Source organism: Kryptolebias marmoratus, linkage group LG15, assembly GCF_001649575.2.
Source record: "Kryptolebias marmoratus isolate JLee-2015 linkage group LG15, ASM164957v2, whole genome shotgun sequence".
NCBI classification, from domain to species: Eukaryota; Metazoa; Chordata; class Actinopteri; order Cyprinodontiformes; family Rivulidae; genus Kryptolebias; species Kryptolebias marmoratus.
The window spans coordinates 27,249,945-27,269,146 of NC_051444.1; the positions used below are offsets into that span (position 1 = coordinate 27,249,945).

Genomic DNA, 19,202 nt, shown 5'->3' on the forward strand with positions numbered 1-19,202 from the left:
GGGGGGGGGGGGGGATGTGTGTGTAAGGGAATGAGATGAGCAAAAACAAACATACCGTCAAAATTGTTGGAGTCACAAAGGCCCAGCACAGTCTCCAGAATCTGTTTGGCTGAAAACCAATCATCATTTCGATGTCCTCACAAAACCTCTGCAGACCTGTGAGAGAAAAAAATAAGAAATAAGATCAAAGAAGAAAAATGAGAGGAAAAAGGAAAGTGAAGACACAGTGAGTGACCTGGGTTTAATAAGGTTTCTTAAAAAAAGAGATCAGCAAATTCCATCCATCTTTGTGTGTGTGTATGTGTGTGAATATGTGTGTAAGAGTATCAGATTCTTGGGAAACGCGTGAGGGAGCAGATGGCTTCATTCCTCTGCCCTTATTGATGGATAACAGTGAGTGACATGAAGTGGCAGAGTCACCTGATCATTTCAATACGTCACCTGTACTGATGTTCTGACAAACTGAAGCACCCTTGCGTTGCCTCTTGGTAAAAGCCTCCTGACACACCTGAGCCCTGAGTGTGTGTGTGTGTGTGTTTGACTTATCCATAACAACAGAGACCCCTGGTGGTTACACAGGGAATATGAAGGGAAATTTACTGACCAGAATGGAAAACATTTGGGGCAAAAACCCAATTTCCCCTGAAAGGCCTGCAGAAACCATTAAAGTCTCCCAGATGTAACTGATGTCCCTGCTGAGGTGCTCCAGTGTGCTTAAACAAACGTACTCAGTGGGTGAAGGGTGTGGGTGCAACTCTGTTACACCTCAACAACTGTCACAAGAAAACACAGTACATATTAACCAATCACCATTGGATGATTTTTATCATCTGAATGGCGAAGGTGGATGGTAATGTTTTTACATATATGTATTTGTATGTCTGATCATTTGTCTGTTAGCAAAACAACTCGTGAAACCCAGAAGGTAATAGTTGGGTGTACATTTAAAACTGAATAACCTTTAGAGTCAACCCAGTTCAAGATGGCTGCTACGGCCAACTGATCTTAGAAAACACAGAAATTCCTGTAACTCAGTCAACTTTTTCAGATGCTGAGCTAAAAAACAACATGGTAGTAGCTAGGAGTTATCCCGAACACATACTCTCAGCATTAATATGTTGCGCAACAACACTTTGTGATATTCCAGGATATTTTACATAATGTTACTTTCAAGTTTTGGCCAAAACAGCTATATATAACTCCATCATTTCTCAACATAAGATGATCTTAGTCTAAAACTCTGGTATGAAATGCAGCAGGTGATACAAGGCCTTTAATTTATTTAGCCTTTATTTAGCTTTCTGTTGCAAGTTTTTAACATAGCTGCTTATTATGAACATAATTTTTCTGCAGACATGCAGAAAGGAAAGAAATGCAAAAATCTCTGGAAAAGTGTGAAACAACTAAAAACAGTGGCATGCTGTTGCTTACAAGCAATCTATTGTACATTATGGAATTTTTACAACACAATTCATGCTTTTTTAATGTATTTTGGGGGCGGTTGGGGAGGTGGAATAAAAATTTTAATAGGTCCAAAACAATTTCTTTATGAACTCTGTACATCTCACAAAAAAGTCTGCAGATTCCCACACATTCAGGGTGCAAGGTGGGTGTGCTAAGTGGTGGATTGGGTGCTAGATGATAAATTCTTAACATATAAATAGAACTAGGATAACAAAATCACAGTAAAAAGCTCACATTTAAACTTTCTTGTTTTATCCCCCTAAAAACAAATATTGTTTTTGTTTGTTTGTTTGTTTGTTTGTTTAAGACAGTTCTAGTAAAGTCATTTTAATCAAAACCTTCTGGTCGATAAAAGCAAATTAAATAAATTGTTATTCTACTTCTACTCCTAATAATAAGAGGTTCATGCTGCCTGTGGGAACTGTTCTGTAATGGTTTCTGTTAAGCTCTGGGAAGTCTAACCAGATTTTTGAATCCTTCAAATGGGGAAGTGGTTCCCTCCAGCTCCTTCTGGGGGATCCCAAGATGTTCCCAAGCCAGAAAGAATATATAATTCCTCCAGCAAATTCTGGGTCTCCTCTGAGTGGGACTTGTCCGGAAAACCTCCAAAGGGAGGCACCCAGGAGGCATCCTATTCAGATGCCTGAACCACCTCAGCTGACTCCTTCTGATGAGGAGCAGTGGCTCTCTTCCGAGCTCCGCCCAGATGATGGAGCTCCTCACCTTATCTCTAAGGCTGAACCCGAACACCCAAGGGAAGAAGTTCATTTCAGCCTGTGATATCGGCACCCTCCATGAGGGCACACTGACCATCAAGATTGAGATTGCTGAACCATCAAGAACCAGCAAGGTTGAGTGCTATGTGAGCCAAGCAGCAGGCTAGGTAGGTGTGATGACTCCTAGCAACATAAACTAGCTTTATTTATTTATTCATTTTATTTTTGAAATATTTCAAAAGCCATTTTTTGTTGTATTTGTATTTAAATAAAATAGAAGCTTAATGAGAGTTTATTAAGCTCAAGCTTCAATCTAAAAATGTAACTTTATTTCAAATTATATTTTTGTTTCTGAACATTATCTATCACCAATACTGTATATTAACCATTAAACGTGAGATGAGATCAAAATTTCTTTCAAAAAAGGGGTTTTTACAACATATTAACTAATAGGACAGTTATGTTAAACTTAGTTATCTTTGCTGATCTGTGTATTGGCCTTTATTCCACATTGCTGGATAAAACTATCACAACATTGGCGTCCACCAGATCTCATTTCTAGCATTTGAATTTAATTTTTGCTTAGGTAACAGATCTTGTCGCACTCTTGTACTCACCATAAAAGTAGGAAATCCCAATAAGCTCAAAGATTGCAATGATGACCAAAGAATAAGAGGCTGCATACGTGTCCACCAACTGCAGCATGTACATCCCGCTCTTTAATGGCAAACACACAAACAAAACATAAAAAACACATTTCAGGCTGATACCAATCTAATTTTTATGTTTTTCTTCTCTGTTTTTCTAACTCCAGTGTACCACATCACAGGCATTTTAAAGTAAGAACCCTACATTAGACTGTATTGTTTTTCCCTAAAAGATGCGTTTTATTCCACTCGCTGAGCCCGGCCTCTAAAGACACAGCTTTGTTCTGCATGCAGATAAGTTGTTTGTATTTGTGCTTTATGTGTGTACCTCTGTTATCATGGGGAAGCCCAGGATGAAGAAAGCGATGCAGCAGACCAGAGTGAAGAGCGGTTTGTGTTTCCTCAAGTATTTTGGGAACTCGTCTGACACGGACGTTACGATGGTCTCAATGGTGGCAAACTGAGAAGAAAGAGAGCAGGAGGAGGGGACAAACATGAAGAGACAGGAGAGAAGACTGGGTGAGGGAGGGAGGGAGAACAGCTCAAAATTAACAGCCTGCAGCCAGCAGGTTTACCTCATTTAAATCTGAGCAGCTGCTGCTGTCAAAGCTTCCCTATCTAGTGTTGTGGCGCATTTGTCTTTAGTTTGTCCACTTTTAGAGTAATTTCATTCAGTTCCAAAACAATTTAATAGAATATTTGTCACTCTGAGCGGGAGGAGGAAGCAAAAACAAGAGGAGTTAAGTTTACAGAGAAACAACCTGACAGGTGGAAGTCAGTCTAAAAGGAAGGGAACTGGTGAAAGGCGCTCTGAACTCAGAGGAGATCAGTGGATGAATATATAAACAGAGAGGCTGGTGTCGTGTGAGCGAATGTGTGAAAATACAGCAGGAACGCACCAGCACTGAGCTCAATCTGCCACTTCCCAATTCCACTTCTTCCTCCTGAGCTCCCAAAACTAATTTCCTGTCAACATCCCAAGCCTATTACCGGTGAGCTGCTTCCTACAACAAAGCTGCCAGCCCTCTCCTCTGAGCCGCCACTGCCAAGGCAAAACAACATCATCATTTAGTGTTTCTGTTGACTTGTGTCTTAATGCCTCGCTCTGCCCTCTGCTCGGCTCAGGAGCATCTCAGCGGAAGGAGTCGCTACATTATGTGGAGCTGTTTGCTCAGGATCATAACGAAAGGTGCTCTGGACTAAAAACGCGTCACAGAGAATGAAATGTTTATTTACTGAAGATAAATCGTGTGAATTAGTGCAGTAACTGACACAATTAATCTTTGTAACATATACTGTAGGTGTAGATATCAGAGGATTTTAAAAAAATGACACAAATTGCAGCAGAATTTACTGACTTTTTTTTTTTTTGCCTGCGTGCAGATCAAAGACATGCTACAGAGAAAACAGAAAAACATCCTTATTTACATGTAGCTGATGGAACATCATTATTGTTTATGTGCTGAGGGGAAGTTCAGTAGTCATGCTTAGATTTGCTCTAGTTTGGGGCTCGTGGACAGTAAATTTGTCCAAGCGTTTTTGTTGTCCGCTTCCTGTGCTCTCCTAAAAACACAACGCTGATCGAGTTAATAAACTAAAACTATAAACTGAAAGGCATCAAATCAACTAATGTTAAAATAAAAACAGTTTGTTACACTCGGCTGATACTGTCAGAAAATACAAATTAAAAACATACAAAAATATTTCTGTCTTTTTTAATAACTTTTAAGATTAAAACTGTGCAGCCAGGTGTTGCTGTTGAAAACGATGGTGTAGAAGAAGAAGTAGAAAGAACTTAAGTGCTGAAATAATAAAAGGGGAGGATTTGTGCAGATCAGTGTGATATTCAAGTATAAAAATATGATGGAAACTATTTTTCATAAGATAATAAACATGCACATTAGCTGTGTAACATTACATTTTTACAATACAATTTCAATACTTAAACTTTAAACACACTGGGTCGTTAGTCAAACGTTAAATGTATTATTTTCCTAGTCATATTGACTTCTCTGATTTGAGTTAGTTGAGTTATCAAGAATTCAAATGCCCAAGACATAAAATCTAGCTGTAGGTTTGTGATGTTAAAATAAATGAGAGACGTGTCCCAGTAAAATGCTGGTAATACATTTTGTCATTTAAAGTTTTCTTGTATGTTTGAAGATATATTTATGTTGAAAGCCAAAAAAAATCCTTGATGTTAAAAATACATTGGTGGTTCTCTGATTGCCCACTGGCGAAGAGACTACGATCCTTTCACAACAAAAACTTTGGACTGTTGATAGTGGTCAGACTCATGGATGAAGGTTATGCAAAGGAGTTCACTGTGGAGAAATGCACTCATTAAAAAAAGTCTTTATATCTGTTTTTGACCAGCTGCAAAATGCATGCATGTCTTGAAACATTCACAATGGTTTCTTGATTTCCTGACGTGAGTCGCAGGGCCTTGTTCTTGTGTTGCATAAATTTTCAACCCGTTTGAAAACTTTGCAAGACCAGTTTTCTCTCAAAATAGTCACAGAGTTGTTGAAGGCATTCAAAACCCGTCTCGGACCCTTCCCAATTTAGTTTCTGTAAGTCAGAAGTGCAAGAAATGTAAGATACCTTTGGGAAGGTCTGCTGACTTTTGACACCAAATTGTGACTGATTGGTGTAATCTGGAGTGGAATAATATGGAATAGATTGACACATAATTAAGAGACTGTAAATAAATTGTCACAAAATAAATGCATGAAATTTGCAAGTTACATATGTAAACAAATGTGTCAAATATACCAAGTAAGTGCGATTCCAAATAAAAATGTGTGGAATTTCTTACAATTTTGTTTCTCCAACTAGTTGCCAACAGTCACAGCCCAGTGAGAAACACGCTTTGGCTTAGTATTCTTCCATAATGTAAATTCATAACTTAAAAAAAATAATAATAAAAGTGTGAATATTCGGTGCCACATTCAGTGTTGCATGGTTGCAAAAAAAAAAAGACTAATTTGCTTCTTTTGTTTGTTTGTTTAATAAATCCGTGTTTCCACAAGTCTTTAGTCCAACATATCAAACAATAGTTTTGAGAAAAGGAATAGGAAAGACATCAAGTTGATTCTGACAAATAAACCAGATATAATTTAATGGTTAGATTCACACTGTTGTTCCCAAACTTTCAGATCAACTTCCCTCTAATCACGCTGATACGCTCCGTTCAGCTACCTGGAGAGCTCCAGCACCGGAGCAGACAGTCCCAGCGGGTGGCGTGCATGGGTAATTATGTTAATTGGGTCAATGCCTGCAGTGTTTACACATGACTTGATGTTACCACTAAAGTTGAGTGTTTACTCTAGAGCAAACAAAATCATGAGACAGGTTCTTTTTTTTTTTTTTTTTTTTTTTTTTTTTGCAAAGATAGACTCTTCTGTTGCTTCAAAGGAAGGCTGTGATACACACTCTAGTTAAATAAAGATACTCAGTAAATTTTAACTTCTTGCAGGGTTTAAACACTAATGTTTAACAGGGATGAGCTATTGAGTGTCCTTTTTTTTTAAATTAGACATTACATATATATATATTTTTAATACAACATTTCACCATGGGGAACACGTCTCACATTGTTTAGCACAAACACTATTTATCCCACTCTAGTCACCTGAGTTTAACCACATCTGTAATGTTCATAATGAGCAACATCTGCTGGAGTTTTGGCAGGGATGTGATCAACATCCTGTGCTCCCAAGTGGCCAAAGCGTTTCTCACTAAGCCAGTTATGCAAGTTAAGATGAGTGTTGATATTACTCTCAGCAGGAAGTGTTCTCACTGCAGAGGTGAGGTTAACTACATTTAGCATCCAAAGAAAAATACAAATTTTATTTTAACACATACTTTTGGCATTCCATTGATCCATATATTATTTACATATCTTTCTTTTTCTATGTATTCATTTACTTAGTTTTTGAAGACATGTGAACTACAGAATTCCATCTGTACAACAAACACAGTAAAAGAGCAACGGTTACCATGGTATCAAGTCCAAGAGTCAGGAGCATGAGGAAGAAGATGATCGCCCAGAAAGGAGACAGGGGAAGCCTGGTTAGAGCCTCTGGATACACCACAAATGCTATGCCTGGACCTGAAAAAACAGGCACACACACGTATCTGTATACGTACACAAATGAGGAAGTGCTTGCAGTGCTGCGCAAAACTTTTAATCCGCCCGTAATTTCTTTACAAGGAGCCAGACTGTCTTGTAACCTTTTTAAAGTGGTCCTGATCAATAGTTCTCCAGACCCCTTGGGGGTCTTTAGAAGAGGGGGGGTGAGGTGGGGTAGATTTTGTCTGCTTTTTCTCATTCTCTCTCCAGTCTCTGTATCTGATCATAACAGTGCATACAACAGGAAAGTGGAGGACAAAAGAAGTGTCAAGCCTAGAAGACAATCACTAGCAGATGAACAGTTTAAAAATCATGTTGTTAAAAAAAGAAAAGAACAGAACAGCGAAGACAGGAGATGCAAGAGATGCATCATCTCTCAGTTAATCATGTATTTTATACCAAGTTTTCAGACTCTTTAGGAATCCTCGTTTTGATGCTAAAATCTTATTTTTGTCTGTCAAACTGTTATCTTTGATATGTTTCATTGATTGGCTCTTTGTTTAGTTTTCTGTTATGTCGACACAACAATGGTTCATGCCTTGAGTTTAGGAACCTTAGAGTTAAGTTTCCTAACAAGCAAAAAACATTCTTCTGAAAATGTTAGGGTCCTGGACTGAAAATGAGTGAAAAAGCAGCCAAAATCGAAAGAAAAACATTCAAATATCTTTAGAATGTCAAAACAAGGGCACTTTAAAAAAAATTACAATAAAGTGTGACTGCTTAGAAGCAAAATATAAAGAAATAAGGGATGAGTCAAGAGAAATACAGAACTGTGCATAGTCTCCACAGCATCATAAAAGTGTGTTTCATTGAGGAGCTACTGGGTTGGTTTCCTTACCCTCATCTGCAACCTTCTCTATTGGCACCTTCAACTCCTGGGCCATGAAACCAATGACAGAGAAGATGACAAAACCAGCAAATATACTGGTAGCACTGTTTGTACAAGTCACTATAATGGTGTCCCTGAAAAGACAAACAGGTAAAGAGAGGGGTGAGAGGCTTCATAAGCAAACATTCTCTGTGCCTATATGAGTGCCGCAATATTTAAATAAAACATGTGAACATTGAATACTTGTATGTGTTTTCATATATTGTACAGGCCATCACTAGCTTACATCAACAAAGATAAAAGGTCCAACAGTGCCCTCTGGTGGTAAGAAGAAAAACTGTTTGTGAATACAAGGCTCTGAAATGTGTCATATAAAACAGGTCCACAGGGTGGCGCACTGCTTTATTTAAAAAAAACTTGTTTTTTTTTAAACCAGTAATGGGTAAATAGCTCTTTTATAGCGCTAATAACACAACTATTCTACTTTGAGAGTTTAAAACAGTGTAATTTAAAAAATAAATACACAAAATAACTAAAATTTGCACTCTTTTCAGACATTTCTACCAGACATCCAGATACAGCATCATGCATCTGTGGTGACAGGTTAAATATGTCTGACAGAAGCATAGTTTACCTTTTAAGTGTTTACCTGTAGCAGTTATTGTGAAACTTATTGTAGGAGGAGAGCGTGATAAGGCCTCCCCACGCAGCCGACAGAGAGAAGAAGATCTGAGTGGCTGCGTCCTTCCACACCTGAGGACGAAGCACGGACGCGTGAACAAGGAGGAGAAGAACCAGGCAGGCAAAAGACGGAAGCTGAAACATGTTGCTGCCTCAGGACAGGAGCAATTCTCATGTACCTTTGCGTCATTCAGTTTCTCCCATTTCGGAGTGATAAAGTAAAGGATGCCGTCGGCGGCGCCGGGGAGGGTCACTCCTCTGATCAGAAGGATGATCAGCACCACGTAGGGAAACGTGGCTGTGAAATAAACCACCTGACCAAAGAGGTGACAAGATGAAAAACATCATGTAAGAAAAAAAAGAGGAAACATGTAAAGAAAGAAAGGCAGAGGATAATTCAGGGTTCTTATAGTTTCTGTGGTTTGAATATCCAAACTTGCCACCAAACATGCAATAATTTGCTTGTGTCTGTGTGTGTGAGTGTGTTTGTCTGTAATGTTAACAAATATCTCATGAACCACCAGGTTGGTTTGAATGAAGCTCTTAGAAAATAATCATGAGATGTACATCTGCAACTGATAACCTTTTGGAGTCAACCCCATTCAAGAAAACACTAAAATGACTACAAGCCAGACAATTTTACAGTTATTTAGATCAAATTTGGTGTGGCAGTAGTTGAGAGTCATTCACAACTAGAGTTGCCAGTTGTCACCTAAAATAAGGACCTGTTTCATATTTGAAAGTAAAAAGATGCACTCCATATTAGGCTGATAAGGAATTCACTTTATTTCTTATTTTTTAGAGCCAGTGCATATCTGTTTTAGATGATTAATGAAATAGGTGCAACAGTGATTTTGTCTAATCAGAGCTGAAGAATCATGTTTTTTTTTCTGAAAGGAAAAAGGCTCAACACAGAAATATACTTTATTTAACTGCAGCTGTGAAGAAGTTTGTTGTTTTAGTTGCTGTTGGTCTGTGAAACTGGACAGCATTTTGCTTAAAGTGGCAGCTGATTTCTAACACAAATGTTGTCAACCATATTCATTCTCCAAACACTAACTGATCACAAGAGATCTGGTTTTATTTGTTTGCCATTACCTGCTGGAGTCATCTGTGTCTGTCTGTTAGCAAAATATCTCCTGAACCACTAGACACATTTATTAAAACTTTCAAAAAAATAATCATTAGGTGTACATCTATAACCTATTAACTTCTGGAGCCAACCCGATTCAAGATAGCCGCCACAGCCAACTGACCTTTGGAAAAATAACAGTGGTTATATCTTAGCCAATCAGCCAAGTGTACAGATCTTGAGCTAAGATTTAGTGTGGTAGTTACTGGGCATGATCCTCATCACATACTCAGAGTGTGACGCGTTGAGCAATATTTTGTTTAAATCTTTGCCATTAATGGTTAGAGTCCATTGTGTCTGTCATTTAGAAAAACAAACAGCTAATCTGCTTTAGCCAACACAAAAATGGTTATAAGCTAAAAGTTGGTGTGGTAGTAGCTGAGTCATCCTCAACAGATTCTCTGAGTGCTATCACATCTTGCAAGATCTCACAATATCACACAAGACTAACGTCATTTACAAGGTTTGACCAAAACAGCCTGAACGCTATCCCTTGTCATCGTAAGACCATTTTAGTCTAAAACTCCGGCATGAGAGGTGCCAGGCGATGTGCATTCCTTCAAGGACTGACAGACCTTTAGTTTATATTATTTTCTTCCTATTTGCTGATTTTTTTTTCTTTTTAAAAGTAGTTTGTATTATTTCTAAACCAAAACCTTTCATAGTGTAAACCACACTGTAGTTAGCATCATAGCTTATTTACACAGAGACTCAAATCAGTCATATACTCTATTATTATGTGCTTTACAGAATCCATTTGCCATTGGTTGCAGTGTTTTAATAAGCTTTTGCTTTGTCACAACATTTAATTCCATCTGAAATTGCATTATTTTTCTTTCACAAAGTCCTACATCAACAAAGGCAGAGTTGGACAGTTTTCTGAAGGACATATTTATGATTTCTAATAATGTTAAGGGTTGGACTCTAAGCCCCAAAGTCTTGGTCTTGTCATCTTGGAACATACTTGTATCATGAGGAGAAAGAAGGCTGGTTTCAGAAGGCTGCACAGCTGTTTAGGCCCAGCGCTTTGGCCACATTTCTTCTTAGAAGATGATGATTGTCCTTTTGGGTTTTAGTGATGTGTTACACTACTTTTAATCCAAGTTTATAAATTTTAATAATTCTTCATTTGTATTTTTGCTTAAACAAACAATATTTTAGTCCTTCTGAAACAAAAGCAGCTTTTATGACTACAGATTGTGTTTACTTCTGACATTATTAAATAAGGAATGAGAAGCTACTGACTGACACTAAATAACTTGTCAGCTGTTGAGAATTAATCCATGTGCATTTAACACAATATCAAAGTCAATTTTCATGTTTTGATTAGATTATGCTTTTTGGTATTGCCTGATGTGTTTTATCAAATTTGTGGTTCAAGAAAAAGCTACATTTACATTTTCTTTTGTGCCAAAAACCACGTGGATGGGACTGTTTTCCACTTAATCTCAGTTGTATTGTATTGCATCTCTATGTCCACTAGAGGGCAACATAATACAATAATCTTATCTTAAATGTTTTAATTCCTGTGTTTTCTGCCAGTGCAGAGACATGTGACCACTACTCAACTAGAGGAAGGTATCATTGAGTAAAAACACCAATTTAACGAGTCAGTGTCTAACCAGTGAAGTGTTTTCTTCATTAAAATTTTAAAAAGAATGAAACAAGTTTCATTTAAAACACTGATATGTCAGCCATCAGACTGTTTGTAGAGATTGTTTTCTTTAGCAGAGACAATTAAAAGAACAGAATGATGTATTTTGTGGTATCATCTACAGCATATATTAAATATTAATGAGTTAAAACAGCCTGAAAGGTAAAGAGTTATTGTTCACAAGAAGTTAAGCTTTGATAACTCTTTTTCTCTAAATAGAATGTTTGAGCCTAAAACCTTCAAATTGTGTTATTACCTTTAGCTATGTTATATTGTAGTTAGTTTTATTATTTTATTTGATCTTATAAATACTGAAGTGTAAACCATTTGAAGAGATCAGAGCAGAAGTCTTATTGTGTCTCGTTACCTTTCCCGATGACTTGATTCCTTTGGCTAAAGAGGCATAGACAATGAGCCAGGCCAGGAAGAGGCAACCTGCCAGAGGCCAGCGGATGTCTCCTGGATATTCAATCCCTTTAGAAATATGCAACACGTTGTACCTGCAGGCATGAGTCAACAAGTTAGTCAGCCTCAACGCAAATGTCAATAAAAACGAAACATTGTGCAATAAAAATGAATGGTAAAAGTCCAGATGTCACCTTTCTCCATCTTCAAAACTCATTTATTGGCATAGTTTTCTTTGTTGTTGTTGTTGTTTTATTTTATTTTATTTGAGAAAATCTTCCACAAATGTGAAATTAATTCAAATAATTTCTCACGTAAAATCAGATTGATTTAATAATCCATATATGATCAGGCATGTGTAATATGTGGGTAAAAAAATGTATTTGTGCTGTTTGGTGATATTCTTTGTAATGTGTTTTTTGAAATAAAATTACATAATAGAATGAATTATTTTTTTGCAAAACTTTAACATTGCCTTGGAGGAAATTACTCTGAGATGAACTCTAAGACTAAGTGACACTTTAAAAAGATATTTAGATGTTGTAAAGGGCCACGTGAAACTCCCACTTTAAGCATCAAGTTCAAGAAAGTAAGCTAAACTTTACAACTATTATCATTTATAAACTAAAAACCTTTATCCTGCAGCCAAATAATTTTATTGTAGGAACCTATAAACCAAAAAAGAACATGAGAAGCAAACAGTTTTTATTATCTGAATGGATAAAACTCATAAATGGACCTGGCAACTAAACTTTACAATCAGTTTTACGTATTTATATATATAACACAACTGTTTCAGACTTCACTCACTTGAAGTATTCTTCACTGGGGCTGACATAGGTTTTGTTGGTGTCCAGAGTCATGTTCAGCAGCTTTGTCAGGTTTCCCACAGCGTTTGCGGACAGACAGAAACTGGAGTTCTTGATGGAAATGGTGTTTCTGTCCCGCAGGATGCACGAGTCTGTTCCAATCAGAAACCAACACATGTGAACTGGGAGAGACTGGCAGGAGGGGGAACAGGGGGGCAGAACTTCCTGTACTCTCAGGATTCTGCACCGGGTAAAGTGAGGGTGAACAGATGGATTTGACTTGCATGGAAAAAAAACTGAAGAGAAAGGAGATTTCTGCAACAGGGATGCAGCTGCGTGGAGCCTTTAGGGCATGCAACTTAAATATATCTGCACCACATTTCACATACTTCATGTAAAATAAGAAGAAAGCCTTTTAGAATATTTAATATTGTTGTATTTTGTTCATGCAAAATTTCAAAAGCTTGTAAAAGTTGCTTTGCAAGCACTATTGTGTGTTCAAGTCAAAATGTTTTATATATAAAAAAAAGAATTGCACACAATCACTGACAGAGTGGACAAAATCTGAATCTTGTTGCAGAAACCAAATTGTCACCTCAAAACTAATGTAGTATAAAGTATATATTTATCTTTTTCACAAAATAGTTTTTAAGGAAACACAGGGCATATGATATTTTTATAAATCATGTGAAGCAGAATGCAAATCCAGTTCAGAGCATTCAGTGTACTAAATGTAAAGTATCTTCTTGCTAAATTACAATTTAGAATTTGTTGCCACTTTTTATTAAATTACAATTAATGCATTTTTGTGATTGTTTGTGTGTTTGTTTGTTTGTTTTTGTCAGAAAATGAGTGGAAAGACAAAGTTGTATGAAATGGACTTGCAGTTCCGATTGCAGCCAGCAGGGGTCAGTGCGGGGCTCACCGCAGCACTGCAGCAGCCCAGATCTGTACAGTAAATTTGTCAAGCAAGCAGATTTTGTGCTGAATTTACAGAACAGCTGATGCCAAATATTACCCGAAACCGAACGAATTCAGATTTTTATTCGACGCACAATAACGCGGAACGATTCCGTTTCCGTGGCTTCACCATTTCTTTAAGGAAAAACACATCTTTTTTCCCGCAATTTTGATAAAAATCACATTACAGACTGAATCTACAGCAGGTTTGATTAGTTACGCACATATTTCAGTTCCACTGCCAAACGAGAACTACCTATAAAGCGCATAGAAGAGGTCTGATTGAATTTCTTTATCCTAATCTGTGCCGCGGAGGCCCCTCGCGCGTGTTTCATCGGCCCTCCGCTTCATTAGAAACACATCAAACAGATAAATGAGCTGCTCTTCGTTTGTCTTTAATCGTGCAACACTGCAGAGATCGCAGGTCAGGATTCATTATACTGCAGGACACCTCAGCTGAGGGAGTCATGACGCATTGCGCATTGTAGGGGAGAGGGGGGCTTTTGGTGTATGCGTGTGTGTGTGTGTGTGTGTGTGTGTGTGTGTGTGTGTGTGTGTGTGTGTTAAGGTGTGTGTGTCTTACCTAACAGAAGCATGTCTTTGTCCTTACATTCCAGCGTGTTCCACACATTCCTACAGTTAGCCCATGGCAGTGAGCCCTTCAACGAAGCGAACAGGTAGTACAGTGTCCAGCACATTATAATGTTATAGTATATGGCTATCAAGACAGATATTATCAACATGGCAATCCCGCAACCTAAAATAAATAAATGAGACGAAATATATAAATTACTCTTTAAGGGAATATTTTTTAAAATTCGTGATGATGAGACTTTTTTTTAATGATACATGGTGTGACTGGTTTATACCTTGCAGAGCGGGAATGCACTTCCAAACGGACACGGGCCCCTGGCTGGCGAACTGGCCCAGGGAGACCTCCAGCAAAAAGATGGGGATCCCGGCGATGCCCAGCATGGTCAGATAGGGAATCAGAAAAGCACCTGGAGGGAGGAGAACACACAGGGGGCTACAGAGGACCGTACCTAGAAGCAGCAAATCCTGAAAACTAACGGCACAAACTTAGACATATAAATGCAATTACGAAAGAAAAGCCCCTTTGTCTGCCTTTTAATGACTGGATTATTTAATAAAACGTTACCGAGTTGGCTTCTGGTGCGTGTGAACAAATTTATTCTAGTCATTTATATTAGGATTGGTGCAGTTTTAGGATTTATTTCGCTTTTATTAAATAAAAAAGATCAGAAATTTCCCCTTCGAGTCATTTTTATATATATTTTTTAATGTTAAACAGAAAGTCGTACTGTAAAGAAGTGTTAAATACATAAATAAAAACATTGAAAATGCATTCAAATAATTCTAATTCGTACTTCAGCTCAGTTTTCAGTAAAAAAAAAAAAAAAAGTGATTTTTTTTTTTGGTTTGTTTGTTTCTTTGAGAAATCCAACCTCTGACCAGAACTCTTACCTCCACCATTTTGGAAGGCAAGATAAGGGAACCTCCACACGTTCCCCAGTCCCACCGCATAGCCCACCATGGACAGAATAAAATCCATCTTATTGGACCAATTTCCTCTGGCCTTATTCTCGTCTCCCCCCTCGTCATCATCATCCTCATCCGCCTGAGAGGAAGAAAGGAAATATTATTATTTTTTTCTCCATACCAATAAATGTAATTAAATCCCTTAAAACTAATCCACCTGGCAACTTCATCGAATCTCAGCAAGAAACAACTACATAATAAAAAGGCTTTTATTGTGAAACGATTTTTTTTTTTTTACACATCTAACATTTCGATGCTTTTTTAGTGGCTTATATACATTTTTTATAGATGCTAAAAATGTTGCCACAAACTAAAAAAAAAATTTTTTTAAATATTTCGTCCAATAAAAACAGAAACTGTGCTATTTTCCTTGTTAATACATGACAATTAGAATTCAGCAGAAGCGTTTCCAGATCAATTCCACATATCGGCTTGTTTATCCTCTGATGCAGCACTTATCCCCACGAGCTGATTGATGACGACAAACAAGTTGCCACGTTTCGGAAACAGAGACAACGAAACATCGCTTCGAATCCCTGCTAATGAATGTGAAATTACAACAGCCGGACATCACCGGACAGATTAGATTCAAATGTGAGTTGCATGTGAAGATTTATTTTAGGAAAACACGNGGGTGGGGGGAGTGGGTGGGGGTCGGAAATGATCCGCAGTCTCGTGTGCAGCGCTGCCTATCAGGCGGGAAACACCTGGGCTTCTGGGCCATACCAAGTGCTGCTCTGCTGGGAGCGGGGGAAACACCGGAAAATACCGCGAGATTACGGCTCGGTTCTTCCAACACCTCGTTTTAACTGCGAGCAAAATCGTCCGAAACGCGTCACCGTAAACGAGTCTCGCCTCTGAAAAAGCGCTCGGTCCTGAGTGTAAGTCTAGAGATCACTGAATCGGAGGTATCGCGTCGCTCTCTTGTGGGAAGGATTTTTAGCTGACATAAGCGGGATTTAAAGTTTTACATCAGGTTGATGCGGAGGGAGGGCAATGAAGAGAACCAAACGATGTGCAGAGGAGTGACTGGAAACACACAATACAGTTCAAAGCAAATATTTCAGGTGTTAGGGTTTAATGAACAGTTTAGAGTCACAGTGATTTTTTTGTATTTGATATTATAGCAGCCTTAGAATGAACCACCCAAACCTACGACAATAAGGATCATAATAATGGACTTGAAATACATCAGGATCTTGTAATCAACGTGCATCCATCGACTGAGCTCGGTAGTTGTTCTAAACACAAACACAGAAACATCCACAGAGTCTGAAACCAAAAGCACCGAGCAAATCTGCAGGTTCATCCATTATTATTATTATTATTATTATTATTATTATTATTATTATTATTATTATTATTATTATTATTATTATTATTATTATTATTGTGTGTTTTTTGTTTAAGTGGTGACGCACAGAAACACCCAGAGCGCATCTGCCTCCAGAGACGGATCATTGAGCTGACTTACCCCAGCCACGGTGCCAGGCTGAACAGACGTGTTCCCATCTGTTCCCAGTATGATGGTGGTCTGGCTCATGGCCGTCCAGTTGCCCGCGGTGTTGTTTTGCTCCGCGGTTGCCCGGAGCGGGTCGCGGGCCGAGCCTGCGGAATCTTTCCTCAGGGCCGAGTTGAGGGCCACCGACCCTCCGGGGGCGGGCGGCGGCGGCGGCGCGCTTTTAAACGTCCCATATTCTTTATTGGCGTCCGGCTCTCCCGCTTTATTGTCCGCAGGGCAAAAAGTTTTGCTCTCGTTGCAGGGAGGCGGCTGGGGCGCCGGGTGGTGGTGGCTGTGGTGGTGGTGGGGGCCGACGGGCGGCGCGCACGGAGCCGTGTTGTCCGGCTTATTGGACGCGAATCCCGCGGCTCCTTCCTGCTGCTGCGCCGGGATGTAGCCAGTGGCCGGCTGCTTGGCCATCGCGTCCCTCTGGTCGGACGGATCCTGGAACATGAAAGTGACAGATCAGCGGCACGAGAGGCGACTTGACGGCTGGAAGCATGAAGCTGAGAGGGGGCTGCAGCCCGTCTCTGTCCTGGGACTTTCTGTCTTTTTTCCCCCCCCCCCCCCCCCCCCCTTCTCTAAACACTTTAATTTTAGCTCTGTGTCTATAGGGGTGTGTGCCACTGCATGAATGCAGAGTATTTGTGTGTGTTGGAGGGAGGAGGAGGAGTGGGGGAGTGCTCTGCTTCTCCAGTTCTGGCTTTCTGCAAGATTCTTTAATTTTACGCCCCATTTCCCCCCTCATGTCATTCAGCCACACACATCCACTGATTTTTATGGGCAATAGACAAGCTGCTGCGGGTCTCTGGGAGCTTGGCTCTCCCCGCAGGCAAGCAGCCCTCACCGGCGTTACAGCAGTGAGCGGACCCGGGGCGAATAAAAGAAATGATTCACGGAAATTTAACACATAGGGGGTGGGAAAGAAACCGGGAAATCTTCCAGATTAAACAAGCAAAGAAACAAAAAAAACTATCGGGTTACACTGATTGATTCATGCTTATTACGTTCCTAATTAGTTGAGAAACATGTTTAAGTTTATCCTTATTAGTCCATAAAACAAATAAATTGGGATCATGTAATAATAAAGATCCATGTAATGTTTAAAAGTCTTCCCCAAGAGAAGCGGAATGCCTGGAGAATAACGAGGAAAAGTTTTTGCGTTTCAGCACCACGGACAGCGCAACTACTTCTAAGTCCCAAACTGCCTTTAAAAAAAAAAAAGTGTCTCATTCACATGAAACCACACCACAAAGCAGTCCAAGCCAGATAAAATTGAGAGAAAGTTGTTTCTGTACACTTACCATATTTGCGCAGAGCTCTGCTTGGCGGGCTGGAAACAGCTGGAAACGGAGGAGAGGACTGGAAGCCAACTGGTTTATAGCCGTGCGAAGCAGCAAGTGCAAAGCTTTTCTGCAGCTCAGAGAAGGAAAGACTGGAGTTTTGCGTCAGTGCTGAGCAAGGTGCCCTTCGCGTGACATTTTCTTGATAATAAGAGTTTGATAAATCATTGGCCTTGGATTCGGATTTTTAAAGGGACTTGCTGAGCCAAGACACGACAGGGGCGCGTTCTTGTGCGTGCGTGAACTGGATGTCTTCTGATTACGCACGTTGCATGCGTGAGCGCTGGACGAACCGTTTTTCCAAAGCTGATTAATACACTCGTCTCAGGAGATGTGTATCTTACACCCACACATCCACACACACACACACACACATGGAGAACATGATTCAACGCTGCTGGTTTGGGATGGAGCTTTTCAGGTTTGGGTTGTTACCGGAAAAGCTCTAATGGCCAGAGCGCACTGTACTGAGGGACTTCTGGTACACGTACACGACTTTTTACACAAAGGCCTTATTTTTTGGATTCGCTTTTTGATTTATGCCCTCCACAGTTTGGCCTTCAGTGCGCAGAACAGCGTGTTGGATATGCGTTTAGGATGTTCAGTACTTAAAGAATCCGACTAGTCTTTGTAAAACCCAATAATAAAAAAAAGCAAATCAGGTATTTTCTAATTTAGGGGAAAACTGCCAAGGGTTAAATACAACACACTGCTGAATAGGATGAGCTAAAAATGGTTTGAACTTGCTATAAATAGTTTTTCCGCTTGGCGGGTTTTACGCAAAGCGCCTGAGGCTGAACGCGCGTCACCAATAGAGACATTGATCAAGTTGGGGAGGAAAAAAGTGGGCAAGGGCTATACAGAGCTACTCATTTGTTGAAGCTCTACACACGAAGGCTTTTTATTATTACTATTAAATCGTACATTTTAGGAGGAGCCAAAGCCACTGGAAGCGTGAGGGAAAACGCGTGACACTGAATTCTAAAATACTGCACTGCGCACACCTTTACTCGAGCCTGACTTTAAACAAAGCTGGAAGTCTAATAGGTGTTTTCATGAACATGTTAGCTTAAAAGAAAGAGAGAAAAAAAATGTTTCATTGATCAGAACACACCAGTTCAATTAGTTCAGCATTTCATCTAAAACTTTAAGCTTTACATGCTAAAAATACTCACATGAACAGGCCAAGATAAAGGAGGGAATTATGTTTTATCCACAACTTAAAAAAAAAAATCAAGACACTTAGCAATAGCATACATTGTTACTTAACAAACAGATCTGGATAACCCTCTCAACTGCAAACAGGCTTTTTTGAAGTGTACGTTTTTTGCCAGACAGAAGAGCAACTAGCCTATTGTTTTCTTTT

At 39.3% G+C, this 19,202-nt stretch overlaps 1 protein-coding gene across 2 annotated transcripts in view; it reads right to left on the minus strand.

Annotated features, from left to right (window-relative positions):
- Positions 1–18,115, minus strand: part of slc6a5 (solute carrier family 6 member 5) — a 27,883-nt gene extending 9,768 nt beyond the window's left edge. The window contains exons 1-14 of one of the 2 annotated variants that reach the window (XM_017426764.3): positions 17,798–18,115; positions 16,467–16,937; positions 14,918–15,071; positions 14,302–14,433; positions 14,016–14,189; positions 12,474–12,624; positions 11,626–11,758; positions 8,652–8,786; positions 8,441–8,544; positions 7,801–7,925; positions 6,829–6,941; positions 3,156–3,287; positions 2,798–2,897; positions 56–156 (exon numbers count right to left, since the gene is read on the minus strand). In XM_017426764.3, the coding sequence (XP_017282253.1) occupies positions 56–156; positions 2,798–2,897; positions 3,156–3,287; positions 6,829–6,941; positions 7,801–7,925; positions 8,441–8,544; positions 8,652–8,786; positions 11,626–11,758; positions 12,474–12,624; positions 14,016–14,189; positions 14,302–14,433; positions 14,918–15,071; positions 16,467–16,937; positions 17,798–17,800 (2,028 nt within the window). In that variant the 5' untranslated portion in view covers positions 17,801–18,115. Of the gene's footprint in view, positions 1–55; positions 157–2,797; positions 2,898–3,155; positions 3,288–6,828; positions 6,942–7,800; positions 7,926–8,440; positions 8,545–8,651; positions 8,787–11,625; positions 11,759–12,473; positions 12,625–14,015; positions 14,190–14,301; positions 14,434–14,917; positions 15,072–16,466; positions 16,947–17,797 lie in introns of those variants that run through there. The other variant, XM_017426763.3, reaches the window with a different exon arrangement.
- Positions 18,116–19,202: the final 1,087 nt, after the last annotated feature.